Here is a 13,517-nt window from a genome sequence, read left to right on the forward strand (position 1 = left end):
ACTGAACTCGCGTTTTGGCATCACATTACAAACCAGCCATCAAGCCAACTTAGCTAACTAACTCAGAACTAAACATAACCTTTCGTACGTTAATGTGAATCATGAATTAGATATTTTGGAACTAAGTTATTTTTGAATTTATTTCCAATCAGATCATACTTTGTAACAAAATAAAAACCCTTCTGGTTTCTCATGCCAATTTTCTTTGATCTGTGGCCACTGGTTACAATTGTTATGACAGAATAAATTGGAAGAAACTATCAAAATTGCTCAATTTTGAATATCCCTCAACTATCTCTGCTCAAAATAGAACAATCCTAGTTTTTCTACTCTATCCATAGAACTAAATCCTCGATCCCATAGTGAAGTTCCTCTAGCAGACCTTGACATCCTCTGTAAAGTGTTTTTCTTAGCATTGGACAAAATAACCGAGGGTCTAATTAGAGAGACAAACATTTTAGCATAACTTCCTTACTTTTGTACTCTGCTCATAAACCAACACTTATTGAATCATAATCGGCATTAACTTGCCCTGACAACTTCAAACAAACTTCACATCTTTCTCTCTTCACAGCAATTCATTCCTACAGCAATGGAGTGGACAATCAACTCCATTACCGATGGTCTGAATGCTGACTCTTCTTTAAGTCGGAGTGTCTCAAAGCAACAAAAGATTTTCATTCTTTCAGTTAATGTGGCAAAATGAGATCATTTATTGGTTACCAGATTTCAAAAAACATAGCCTTAACCATAGGATAATTTTTCATGGTGAAGGTACGTTCCACATAGGTACTGCAATAATGTTAAATACATAGATATGATACATGCACATTATGGTCAGAACAATGCAGTTTCCCCTCACTGGATCACCTTGTTGATGCAAATCATCTAATAAGCTTTTGGATTAGACAGAATAAATGCTTGACTATTTAGATCCTGAACAGCAACATATTCAAAGAGCTCTTAGTATACCAATTTGAAAAAAAAACTAGCTTTATTAAAATTATATAACATGTTTACCTCCTGGTATTCTTTATATTGCATATCCACTAAATCCCGCACAACAGCGATGTGGGTGAACATCCACTGGGAAATTTCCTGAGAAAAAGAAATACAAATTAATTGAATGCTAAAATTTTATTAAAATACAGAAAGTGTTTTTTCTGGCCTCTATTTGTGGCTCATGGGGAACTTAAGACTCAATGTCTTAAGACGTAGGAGCAGAAGCAGGCCATTCAACCCATTAAGTCACTCTACCATTCAATGAGATCATGACCGATCTAATAATCCTCAACTTCAATTTTGCGTCATTTCCCTATAACCCTTGATTCCCTTTCCAATAAAAATCTGCCTCAGTCAAATATACTGAACAACTTGGCATCTACAACCTTCCATTATAAAAAACTCCACAAACCCACTATCCGTTCACAGAAGAAATTCCACCTTATCTCAGTCTTAAGAGTAAAGAATTCTTGTTGCGATTCCTGCCCTTGGTCCACATCATTCTCACAAGGGAAACAACCTTTCCATATCTATCCCATCAAGTCCCCGAAGAACCTTGTATGTTTCAATAACTTCATCTCTCATTCTTCTAAATTCCAACAAGCACAGGCCCAACTTTCTCCAGACTCAGGAACAGACTAGTAAATCTTATACTGACTACCTTCAAAGCCAGCATAATTTTCCTTAGATAAGGGGTCCAAAACTGTTCACCATATTCCAGCTGTGGTCTAACTAATGCTTTGTAAAGTTTTAGCAGGACTTCCCTATTTTGATATTGCATGCCCTGTGAAAGGAATACAATTTGACTTCCCTAGCACTTGCTGAGTTGTATTCTGGTTTTTGTGATTTATGCAAGAGGATTGCAAATCCCATCGTGCTGTACTATTCTGCATTTCTCTCCATTTAACTCATATTCAACTCCTCTATTCTTCCTGTCAAAGTGCATAACCTCACATTTTACCACAGTACATTCCATCTGTTACGGTTTTGCCCAACGACTTAATATGTCTAAACCCTTCCAACTCTCTCTATTCTCCTTACCACTTGTCTTCCCAATTTTTTTCTGTGCTACCTGCAAACTTTGCTATTTTACATTCATTATCCTCATCGAAGTCAATAATTATGGCCCCAGCAACAATCCCTGTGGAACTCAAATGGTTACAGATTACCATCCGGAAAATGTCTTCACTTAGTTAGCCAATCCTTTATCCACGTTCAAACACTACCTCTAACAGCATGGGCCTTTATCTTCTCAAACAGCCGAATAATGCGGTACCTTATCAAATGCTTACTGAAAATCCAAATATAATTTTATTTGTATAACATGATACCAGTCTTTGCATTTCCATATGCTTTTATGTCACCTTATTATATTCTTATGTCTTTTTTTCATTTCAGTGAATTGTATAAAAGTAGTACAGATTACACCTAATTTTTGAATGGCAGACGTAGCTGATGCAAACGGAGACATTCAAGTTAAAGGGAGAAAATCTACCTGTGATGTGAGGTTGGTCTTACTGATTCCACTTTCTTTTCTGCTTCGCCTGGATCCAGTCAGCTTTGACAGGCCAAATCCACTGCTCACACGTGAGAGTTTTGACTGTGCTGCAGGGGCTACATTTGCTTCTCCTCTACTAATATACTTCTTCTCATGGGCTACCCAAGACAGAAACAAAGTGAAAACACATCACATTTCCAGGAGTTTTAATAGCAGGTAAACATACAAGAGTGCCCCACTATTCTTTGTACACAAACATTATAAAAGTCAAATAAATGTGAAAATAAAAGAATCTATAAGTATCTGAACCATATTATTTCAACAATAGTTTCTATTATCTGAGGAGACAGAATAAGACAATAAACATTTACAATTCATCTACTGCACATAATTTATGCAAAATTATGACAAGTTGGATAAAGATAAAAAAAGCAAAATATTGCAAACGCTGAAAATCTAAAATTAAAACAGAAAGTGCTGAAATATTCAGTAATATTAAGCATTTGTGGTGACAGAATCAGAACTAACCTTTCAAGTTAATGACTATTTGGCAAAATTAACTCAATATACCTTTGTCTAATGAATGCAAGAGCCCCATCATAACATTACTTTGTACAATTCATCTTTGAAATTGTCAAAACACTGGAAGTCTGAAACAAAAGCAGCAAATATGAGAGAAACTCAGCCGGTCTGGCAGCATTAGTGGGGAGAAAAACAGGATGATGTTTTGAGCCCAGTGATCTTTCATCAGTCACAATGTTCTGAGTGTTAAACAGCTGCAAGCCAACTGCAATTGGTGATGCTCCCTGCTGACTTTTTGGGGACCAGGGTGGGAAACACTGCCTTTCAAAAAAATCCCACCCTTCATGTGGCAACTTTATTCATAAACTTCAAGAACAGCTAGTGAATTAACAAAAAAAGTTACAATAGTATGACAGTGCTACACCTTGAAGGTTAATATAACCTTTGCATCAGGTGAAGCTGAAGGATGATTTCATGAAAATCTCTTTTGAAAGCTATGCTTAAGGGAAAAAAACTGAAATCTAGGAATTGGGGCAAACCCTCACTGGCTGGAATCATGCTTAGCACAAAGAAAGATCATCTTATCCCCAGGATGTCATTCCAGGAATTCCTCAGGTCAATATCTGAAGTCTGACTATGCTTGATTACTTGATCTGAATTTCCCCCACCATTATAAGATCAGAAAGACCATTTTTGCTGGCATTTCAAGCACTTGATTCCATTTGCAATTTCTGAGATAATGAAGCAATCTATGCCCACATTCAACAAGGCCTGGAGAACATTTAAGTTTGGACTTAAGATGCAAGCAACAACTAAGTGCCAGGCAATAACCATTACAAACAAGAGAGAATCATGACAAAACTGTTAGTTTGACTGACCATCCACCACCTTTGTGATATTCTCCACATGGCAAACTGCACCTATTTGTAGCAATTGAACAAGGTTCTCTCATGGCACCTCTACCACCTGGAAGAACAAGGGTAGTAGGTTCGTGGGAAAACCATCGCCTGCAAGTTCCCTCTGTTGGCCAGGGGCTACTCGTATATAAAAACGACAGCTTGTCAACTGAAGTTACTGGCTTGAACTGGTTCAACACAGAGGAAAGGATAAAGTACAAATCATTATTTGAAGAAAGAATAACGAGGTAATCCAAACGGTGTCCTTGGGGTGAGCCTGCACTGGAAAGACCGGCTCATCAGATGAGCTCAGAACCACCAAGGAGAAGACACCACAGTTTGAGATGATAAGGAAAAAACAAAAAATAAAGGATTTTGGTGTGCTAACAGCAAAATCTCTGGAGATTAACTTTTGCAAAGTTGAGTACCCCATGCTTGGGAGCATGAAGATTACACTGAAGGGGAATCGCCTGGCCAGCGTGAGCAGCTATTTTCGGGTTTTAGCTTTTATTTCTGTTGACTGTTCAGGGAGTGGTATGGAAACTTAAGTGGGTGTGCACCTAAATTTTAGCATTGTATAAATTGCATGCCTGCTGTTAACTTTTTCTTAACTAAACAATGTGAATTGTATGTCTGTTTTAACTAAACTAATAAAATTGACTTGACTCTTATACTTTGTGCTGAGTATACTGTTTATACTGTTGTCGAGGGTGGTAACCGGGCAACACCTCTAAGTCTCACACAACCGAGACTCTGAAAGATCTTTCCTTCATTGTTGCTGGATCAAACTCTGGAATAGCTCACCTAACAATACTATTGAACCAACACCAGATCTATTAAAAGCTCACCACCACTTTTTCAAGCATAATTTAGGACTGGCAGTTAAAAGAAACCTACAAATGTTGGTATGTTATTAGGTCAAGGGGTGATAATCATCAGTAACAGAGCGCATTTTACAAACCTGCTGTTACATACTGGAAACAAAATTAGTAAAAAGGTATGCAGTACTGAACAGGGCAGCTCGAAGCACAGATACTCTTGAAAAAGGAATCACCAAGAAAGCCATTTCTGAGAATTTTCTTATATCTTTTATTGTAATTACAGCAGATGAATCAGAGAATCCCGCACAGATATTCATGCTGCCCAATTTGAAAATCTGGAATAAAATGTCAGATTTTTTTTTCTTTATTGAGATGCTTTCTCATTGGTAAATTGTACATGAAAAAATATATATAGTGCATTTTGCACTGGCCTCAATTAGATATTCAGTGAGGTCCCTCATGTGAATTTGGCAGCCACTGAAAGCTACTGATTTGGGACTTCAGCACCTTCACATAGCATTTGTGAATTGGTGAAAACTGAATAAATATAACAAGGCATCACTAAAATTAGACCCTAGGTTTGTGAATGCAGCAAGACAGCAACTGCCTCAAGAAATGTAACAAAGGAAGATCACCCTGTTTGATACACACAGTAGTTCAAGTATGGCAACATGAATATCATCCAGTGTGCTCCTAACCCAACTTCTTCTCTACTGACAGAAAATGCCATACACACAAATGAAGGTAGAACTTCAGATTCTGGAGGATAGCTTCCAGCTAAAAGATGACAATATCTTTGAGGAACTCAAACAAAATCCTGTGCAGAGACCAGAGGGGGAGAGAGAGACACACACACACACAGACAGATAGAGAGGGAGAGGGAGTGTGAGAGCAAGAGAGCACAAGAGTGTCTGAGAGAGATTGAGTGTGAGAGTGAATGTGAAACTGACGGTCTGGTGAAGAGTCTTGAACTATCCATTTCAAATGTTCTCTCTGGCAGCTCACTCAATCTATGGTACACAATGTTCTTCCACAGTTTGTTTTCACCAAATAATCAGTCCCATCAAGATGCCTTAAATAAGAAGTCAGCACATCTTTTACAGTGAAATACTCATTGCCATAAAGGGGTAATCTATTTTGAATGCTCATGCTTTTGCTGATAAAGCATCCAACCTACAACAGTTCTTTTTTCTGGCATGAGCATGCTGACGAATCAAATGGAAGAAAATCTTTAACAAGATGAGACCCTGATGTAATACACTTCACAACTGTAAAGTGTTTCATGGAAGATATATCATTGATGGTCATTATTGATGTCATTCATATGCCACCCAGGTTATAAAGATTGGTAGTTAGGATGTGTTTGGCTGTAATTAACAGCTCCTTCTGTAGGTGGGCAGTTTCAGATGGATAGTTAGTCAGCATCTATAAAATTGCATTCACAAAGTGCTGTGAATATTTTCCAAACAAACCTTGATAAATTCTGATGATGTAACAAGAAAAGATAATGTTTTAATCTGTGTGGCAATGAAGTTGGAATATAGCTTCTCTTTGTAAAGTTTATCCCACCCTATTAACATTGGGCAGTTATTTCCTGATAGCCACAAAGAATCATGCCTGGAACTGGAGACATAGTTGCAGATAATGATCAATACAATCATTGTATTTCTTCATTCATGCCTTTCTCCGGCCTCCAAAAGAAAGAACAAGGAGTAATGAATGCTAAATCTGATTTTTTTTTAAAGAAGTCTTTTTATTCACTTGTGGGATGTGAGTATCATGGGCTAGCCAGCATTTATTGCCTATTCCTAGTTGCCCTTGAGAAGATGGTGGTGAGCTGCCTCGTTTAAAGATGTATTTCTTGAAGGGCAGATAGTGACCAATCTTTAAACCTATCTTTAAGAAAAAGCTCAGTTCTTATACAAGTTTCTCAGCCTTGGATTCCAATTGTCAATTCAGCTACTACTCACCTTACATACCTGCTTCAGGAAACCATCGGAAGAAAAGGAGCAGGAAGCTTGCAAAATGTGCTACATTTCCCCTTTCTCAGTATATGAGCATGTCAGTCACATACGCCTCTCAGAAACAATTCTATACTTAAAACCTACAGCATAGTTTACAAAAGATGTGGTTGACAGATGATGCGATATACTACAGTTTGTTTTGAATCAAACCTTGATACGCATAATTCCAAGGAATCATTTAACAGCTCTAAACATGTAAAAGACAGCCTTAAAAGATATATTCTATTACGGCTTCTGAACTTAAAGGATTCACTGATTGAATAGGAGAAGGAGTAAATAGAAAAAAAATTAGATGCCTAAGAAGTGTGTTGAATTTAAATGTTTGAATGGATTGAAGAGGAAAGGTATATTAGATGCAGTCATGAGGAACAGATCAGATGGATGAATTAAATGCGGGTGTTCAACTCAGGAGTATTAACTGCTAAATTGAAAATGTTGAGGTTTGAATGGAAAGTCAAAAGGTTGTGTCAAAATACAGGCACAGATTTAAATAAGGCAGATTTCATATAGATCAAGAGTGAGCCAGCCAAGTAAAGTGTCAGATGAAATTCAATATCAGTTTTATGAAGTGATATATTTCAGTTAAAAATAGCTTATACTTCTCACAGGTGAAAGTTGGATCATGTGAAGAACAGAAGGATGTGTGTGTTCAGATCCACAACACTTTGAGTGCTCAAGTGTATAAGTTTATTTTAGAAAATTTTAGGGTGGCATGGTAGCTTAGTGGTTAGCACTACTGTCTCATAATGCCAGGGACCCAGGTTAGATTTCAGCCTCAGACGCCTGTCTGTGTGGAGTTTGCGCATCTTGTGCGCATTGAGTGAGTTTCCTCCGGATGCGCTGGTTTTCCTTCCCCAGTCCAAAGATGTGAAAGTTAGATGGACTCGACATGCTAAATTGCCCACAGTGTCCAAGGATGTACAGATTAGGTGGATTAGCTATGGGAAATGCAGGGTTACATGGACAAAGTAGGGTAGGGGGATGGATTTAGGTGGGATGTCCTTTGGAGGATCGGTGTGGACTCAATGGGCCGAAAAACCTGCTTCCACATTGTAGGGATTCTATGAAAACAAAATGGGTAATGGAATACTAGGTATTTGAGCATTGTGGTGGCATGACATGGGCTGGGAATCCTGGAGCAGGTCACACTCAACAGTGGCATGCTGTCGCTGCGGGCAAAGGAAAGTTGAACTCTAAGTTACTTAATTAATTATTTTATTCTAAGTTAATGTAAATGGCACCTATGCAGGCAATAATACACACTTTTCACTGCATTTTGCATTGAATATACATGACAATGAAGGATATCCTATTCTCGAGCAATGTTTTGTAAAGATCAGATGTAATGGCCACATTTGTCAGTCTTGGGTACCACATTATGAAAGACATCAAAAAGGGTACAGTAAAGATATTGTCTCATCAGAGCAAAAACAAAGAACTGGCCAACTTTGATCAGAATGGAGCTGTTTATAAGATGTTAAAATAAAAGTTGTTCAAAATTATGAACAAATAAAACATAGAAGGTTGATACATAGCCTTAAGGGAATGTATATACAGCATCAAATGTGAAGACTTTAGAGGCTAAAGAATACATTGCTTGAGCTACTGGACTGCATTTTATAAGGAACTGCTGGATACTGTTGGCACAACACACCTCTGCCCTAGCATAAAAGAACTGGATGTACTGATAACAATCCAAACAGCTGCCTCAAACCAACTTAAGATAAGACCTCTACCACTGTCTTCGTAAGGGGCGCTATCTTCTGACCAATTAGATAGCTAGCAGTTCTGCAGTCAAGCAGCACAGATGGGTACAGTGACCACTGCTGGGACTACAAGCTATTGGATCAAGTTGAGAAGTCAAATTCAGGTAGGAGGGTCTACGTCTGGGATCAGACTGGATGGATTGAGATGCAGGGAATAATGCTAAAATTGGGAATGTTGACGGAGGTGTCCCACAAAAGAAGTTCCATCCTCAACCACTTGCCAGACAGCAGTTCTTGGCAGCTAAAGTTACTGAGACCCCACAGACATGAGCCTCCCTTCTGCCATGGGGAAATATTGGCAATGGCAGTCTGAAACCCATATGTAATGATTAATTGGTCATTTAAAGGCCTCAATATATCCAAGAGCAGACAGATTGCCTGACATCTCTCCTGCCCTAAGTAAAATTTCAATTAATTCAGGTGAGAGATGATAGGTAATGATAGGGGCATTAATGAAATGAATGACTGTCTTCAAGCCCATTAGCAGAGAAACAATGTCTAATCCATTGAATCAAGCAGAGACCACAACAATATTCATTAACAGGATGGATAGGTAATTGAGGGGAAAGGACACAAGATATAGTCAAAGAGATGTACAGCTTGGAAACATACCCTTTGGTCCAACTCATCCATGCCGGCTGGATAAACTCAATTAATCTAGTTCTATTTGCCAGCATTTGGCCCATGTCTCTCTAAACCTTTCCTACCCATCCATATGTTGTAATTGTACCAACCACCTCTGGCAGCTCATTCCATATATGCTCCACCCTCTGCATGAAGAAGTTGCCCCTACATGAGATTACAACCAGTTTTAGAGCACAAACTTAACATCGACATGTTGGACCAGAGGGACAACTTCAGTATTGCAATTCAGTTCGCTTTCACTTAGTTTGACCATTAAAAATGCCTCAGTCCCTCAGGATCGAGAATGACTTATTTCCACTCTGGCTAAGTGTCTTCCAAGGTGGCTTCTGAGACCAATGCCTGTATTATAGGGCAGGATGGGCCCAAAGGGTTGGGTAGATAAAATGCTTCAAAATTGGTGCACTCTTTCTGATCTCTCAACGTCACCTTTTTAAGTTACTGTAATGGATAATTAAATTTCATAGTAAATGGATAAGTTTCCAAGTAAACTTGGGGGCTCATCCCGGGACCCCGTGACTGGGTGAGGTTCTAAGGATTCCCAGGAGGTGCAGGCGCCAGCGCCTTGAAGGTCTTCCACTTCATCTCGAGTGCTGAATTGGCCCTTTTGCGTGAGAGGACTGGGAATCTGTGGATCGCCCTAGTGCCGGGGTTCAAATCGAATAGGGTCGGGGTAAGAGTCGTGGCTTAAGTAATCCTACATAGAGACTCATTCTAAGAGAATAAATACGGCAGGAAAAGGGTTCAGTGAACTCTCACATGGTATTAGAGAAAAAACCCAGGGAAGGGGATTGCCGTCTTTACAGTGTTTAGGAGACAGCAAGTTTAAAGGTGGATTTAGACTTGGAACCCCGACTGGCTGAGTTGGACTCGCCAAAGACATACCGGGTACGTGGTTTCTTGGTTTATGAAAACCAAGGCATTGAGGCGGACACACCCAATGCGAGAGGGGACCTCTAGAGGTAAGAAAGCAAGTCAAATGGTACCGCGAGAGAGAGCGAGCTGAACACTTTTCCAGCTACACTAAAAATGGGCTCCAGCAAGAGCAAACAAAGGGAGAGTCCACACAGGAGTTGGAATGGTCAACCAAAAATACAATACATGCTAAATAATTACGGCCCAGAGTCTGTAAAGCAGTTAGAGTTGTAGATCAAGGAATGTGGTTTTCCGGAGGGAGGAAGTTTTAGTAAAAGACAGCTGGAAATATTGAGGTCGAAGTTGAAGGAGAGGGAGAAGGAGAAAAGGAAGTGAAAAATAGAACCTGTGAATTGGAGTGCTTACAACATGTGGAAGGCTGAGGCTGATATCAGAGAAAGGAAATCTCAAGGATAGATCAAATACACGTACAAACACCAGCGCACATGCAGACGCACACGGAAAACAACCTAACGAAGCTGTACAGTGTCTTAAGTCTGTTTCAGATCCTGACCTTGATGACTGCCCTTGATTGCAGCGCTGGCAACTGCCTGTAGGGAGGTGGTCCCAGTGCGAATGGATATGACCAAAATAGCAATGTGTAAGCAACGGGAAGGTGAGACAGTGTCCCAGTACTTTACGCGCCTCACTGAAGTCCATAATGCCCATAGTGGACTGAGACCCCCCCCCCCACCCCGAGGGCGTAATGGCGGCAGAAACCACACCGTATGAGGCACATCGGAGGAACAGCTTTACCAATGGAATGAAGGATGAAATAACGAAAAAGGTAATAGACACCTGTATTACCTGGGGCACAGGAAAGCCTAATTTGATAGAACAACATGCGATACATGCTGAAAAATTGCTTACCCAAGAGAAGGATAAGTGGAAACTAAAGATGGAACAGCAAGCACATAAAGCTCAGCTTACTATGATGCAAATGGTCACCCAGCCATTGGAGGGAGGTGCGGCAGGAAGAGAGGCAGAGGTGGAGGTCACGAAAGAGGAAGAGGAAGGGGGGTGGCGGAGGAGGCGCGGGCAGACGTGGATCTGGCGGGTGCTTTGTTTGCAGAAAAATGGACCACTGGGCGAGACAGTGCCCACACAGACAGTCTCAATTGGCCCTGGAGCCTGAGCGACAGGGGGGACTGACAGGGGAAGGTTGAGTTGGAGGTGGGCAGCCCACAAGGTACAGGTAAGCCTCTTTCCTTTATGCTTGGCAACGAAGACTCGCTTATGCTAATCTCTTCTACTAACCTTACGGGCACTGGGACATGTCACACCTCTATGTTGAGCGCTGAGATTGCGAAGTGTGGACAGTATGTCCAATATCACAATGATGCGTATAAGTCGATGCCCACCTCTATGTTATATGTGGAAGGTACATCAGTCACCTTTTTGGTAGATACAGGGGCAACATACTCAGTCCTTAAATTAAGCCAGTTTAGACAATCGACAAATAAAGATGAGTGAAAGGTTCCTGAACACAATGGGTGCATCAGGATTCATGGTGCGGGAGAGATTTTCTGCAGCCTATTGTGCAAAAATAGTACCGGGGAAACATTCCAATTCTCCTTCTTGTTATCGGAATTTTGTCCTTTAAATCTGATGGGTCGGGATCTCATAGGGAGACTGGGGTTGGATTTGCTCACTACTCTGACGGGCTTGCAGGTAATTCAAAGGGAAGATTTACCAGTGCAGGCTGTAAAATATGACCCACGACCCCTGATGTATGTCTACGAGTGGCGATTAAGCCAGAGAGCGATAAGTTCAGTGAGCGATTCACTCACCCTGGAAGCAAGCAACCATGTTAATCCTATTAACACCGATTTTCTTGCTGGAGATATGCTGCACTGCACAGCACACATACACCCTGACGGCCCCGACAAACCATACGAGAAGGATTGGTTCAGGAGATTGGTTAAACCAGATCACTTGTTATTGTGCGAATTTTATTGGAGTGATCACAGATATGCAGTCAGTGTGAACTTATTTAAGGTATCTGTAAGAGGAAACAGACCCTATCTTTTTGATGTGGAAGGCTCCGCTCCTCATGTATCACTGGCGAAGGCGTCTGGTGACAGGATTTGGGACCATGGGTGCTAAAGGCACAAAGAACGAAAGGTTGGGTCTTCAGGGACAATGTGGGTGTTTGGTTCAATGCAGATATGCGGACATATAAGAAGAAATTAAATTCGCCAACTCAGGCAGATAGGACAGTCCAGGTAACCGCCGCTAGCCCTAAAAAGCCTAGGGCAATTGCCTGGCGTTTCCCTAACATAGAAGTCTCAGACCCAAGATTAAAAATGGTCCCTACTGAGTTGTGGGCAAAGGACAAACATGATGTGGGGCTCTTATGGGGCTGTGAGCCCATAAGGATAACCCCGACGTCTGAGTATTGTCCTTGCAAGGCACAATACCTGTTAAAACCCGAAGCCATAGAAGGAATTACTCCAGTCTTTGAATACCTCCTAAAGGCTGGAGTGATAATCCCCTGAGAAAACTCACCGGTGAGAACCCCCATTTTTTTGGGTCAAAAAGGCAAACATTCCCGGTGAACTGGAGGAATGGAGGTTTATTCAAGACCTGCAGGCAGTTAATAATGCTGTTGTTCCACGCGCCCCAAATGTTTCCAACCCCTATACCATATTAGCTCAAATTCCACCGGACAGCAAATAGTTCTCTGTTGTGGATTTAGAAAATGCCTTCTTTAGTGTCCCGGTGCACCGAGATAGTCAATTCTGGTTCGCTTTTTCATTCAAAGGGAAATCATATACCATCATGCAACTTTGGCAAGGTTCCATTTTCCCCCTTTCAACAGCAGACGTATGGGAGTTACAGTCAGAGGCCACACCACAAGAAAAGCGTGAGTGTACGAAAGCAGGGTGCAGTGTGAGGGAAGGAGTATGGTGTGGCCCCATTGGTAAATCCTGTCTACCACCATCATTATTTCCATTCTATGCCAAACTGACACACGGTAAGGATCATGTGTCAAAAGAGGGAACGCACAACAGTATTTCAGCACACTGGTACACTAAGGGATTTAGAAATATTGTGAGCATTGTGTTATCTGTGCCACTAATAATGTGGGGAGGGGAATACAGATGAATCAGGCAGTACACCCCCAACCCCAAAAACCTTTGAACATTTACAGATGGATTTCATTGAACTAACGCCCAGCGAAGGGAAAAGGTATTGTCTGGTAATAGTTGAAATGTTTTCCAAATGGGTGATAGCGTTCCCCACGTCTAAACAGGATGCCAGCGCAGTAGCCTAAGCTTTGCTAACTGAGATAATTCTGAGATGGGGCATCCCTGAAAGGCTTAGTAGTGACAATAGGACACAGTTTGTCAATAATGCCTAACAGCAGATCAGTGATTATTTGGGAACAAACATGAGACAACACTGTGCCTACCACCCAGCGAGCGGTG

General features: G+C 40.9%; 1 protein-coding gene across 6 annotated transcripts in view; it reads right to left on the minus strand.

The window, feature by feature from the left end:
* Positions 1 to 13,517, minus strand: part of wdfy3 (WD repeat and FYVE domain containing 3) — a 407,974-nt gene that overhangs the window by 90,960 nt on the left and 303,497 nt on the right. For all 6 annotated transcript variants that reach the window (XM_087985817.1, XM_043696108.2, XM_043696088.2 and 3 more), the window contains 2 exons: positions 2,498 to 2,658; positions 1,021 to 1,098 (listed from right to left, as the gene is read on the minus strand). In XM_087985817.1, the coding sequence (XP_087841943.1) occupies positions 1,021 to 1,098; positions 2,498 to 2,658 (239 nt within the window). The remainder of the gene's footprint in view (positions 1 to 1,020; positions 1,099 to 2,497; positions 2,659 to 13,517) is intronic.

The sequence above is a fragment of the Chiloscyllium plagiosum genome, unplaced genomic scaffold, assembly GCF_037043375.1.
Source record: "Chiloscyllium plagiosum isolate Xiang-an unplaced genomic scaffold, Cpla_swu_hap1 HiC_scaffold_1, whole genome shotgun sequence".
NCBI classification, from domain to species: domain Eukaryota; kingdom Metazoa; phylum Chordata; class Chondrichthyes; order Orectolobiformes; family Hemiscylliidae; genus Chiloscyllium; species Chiloscyllium plagiosum.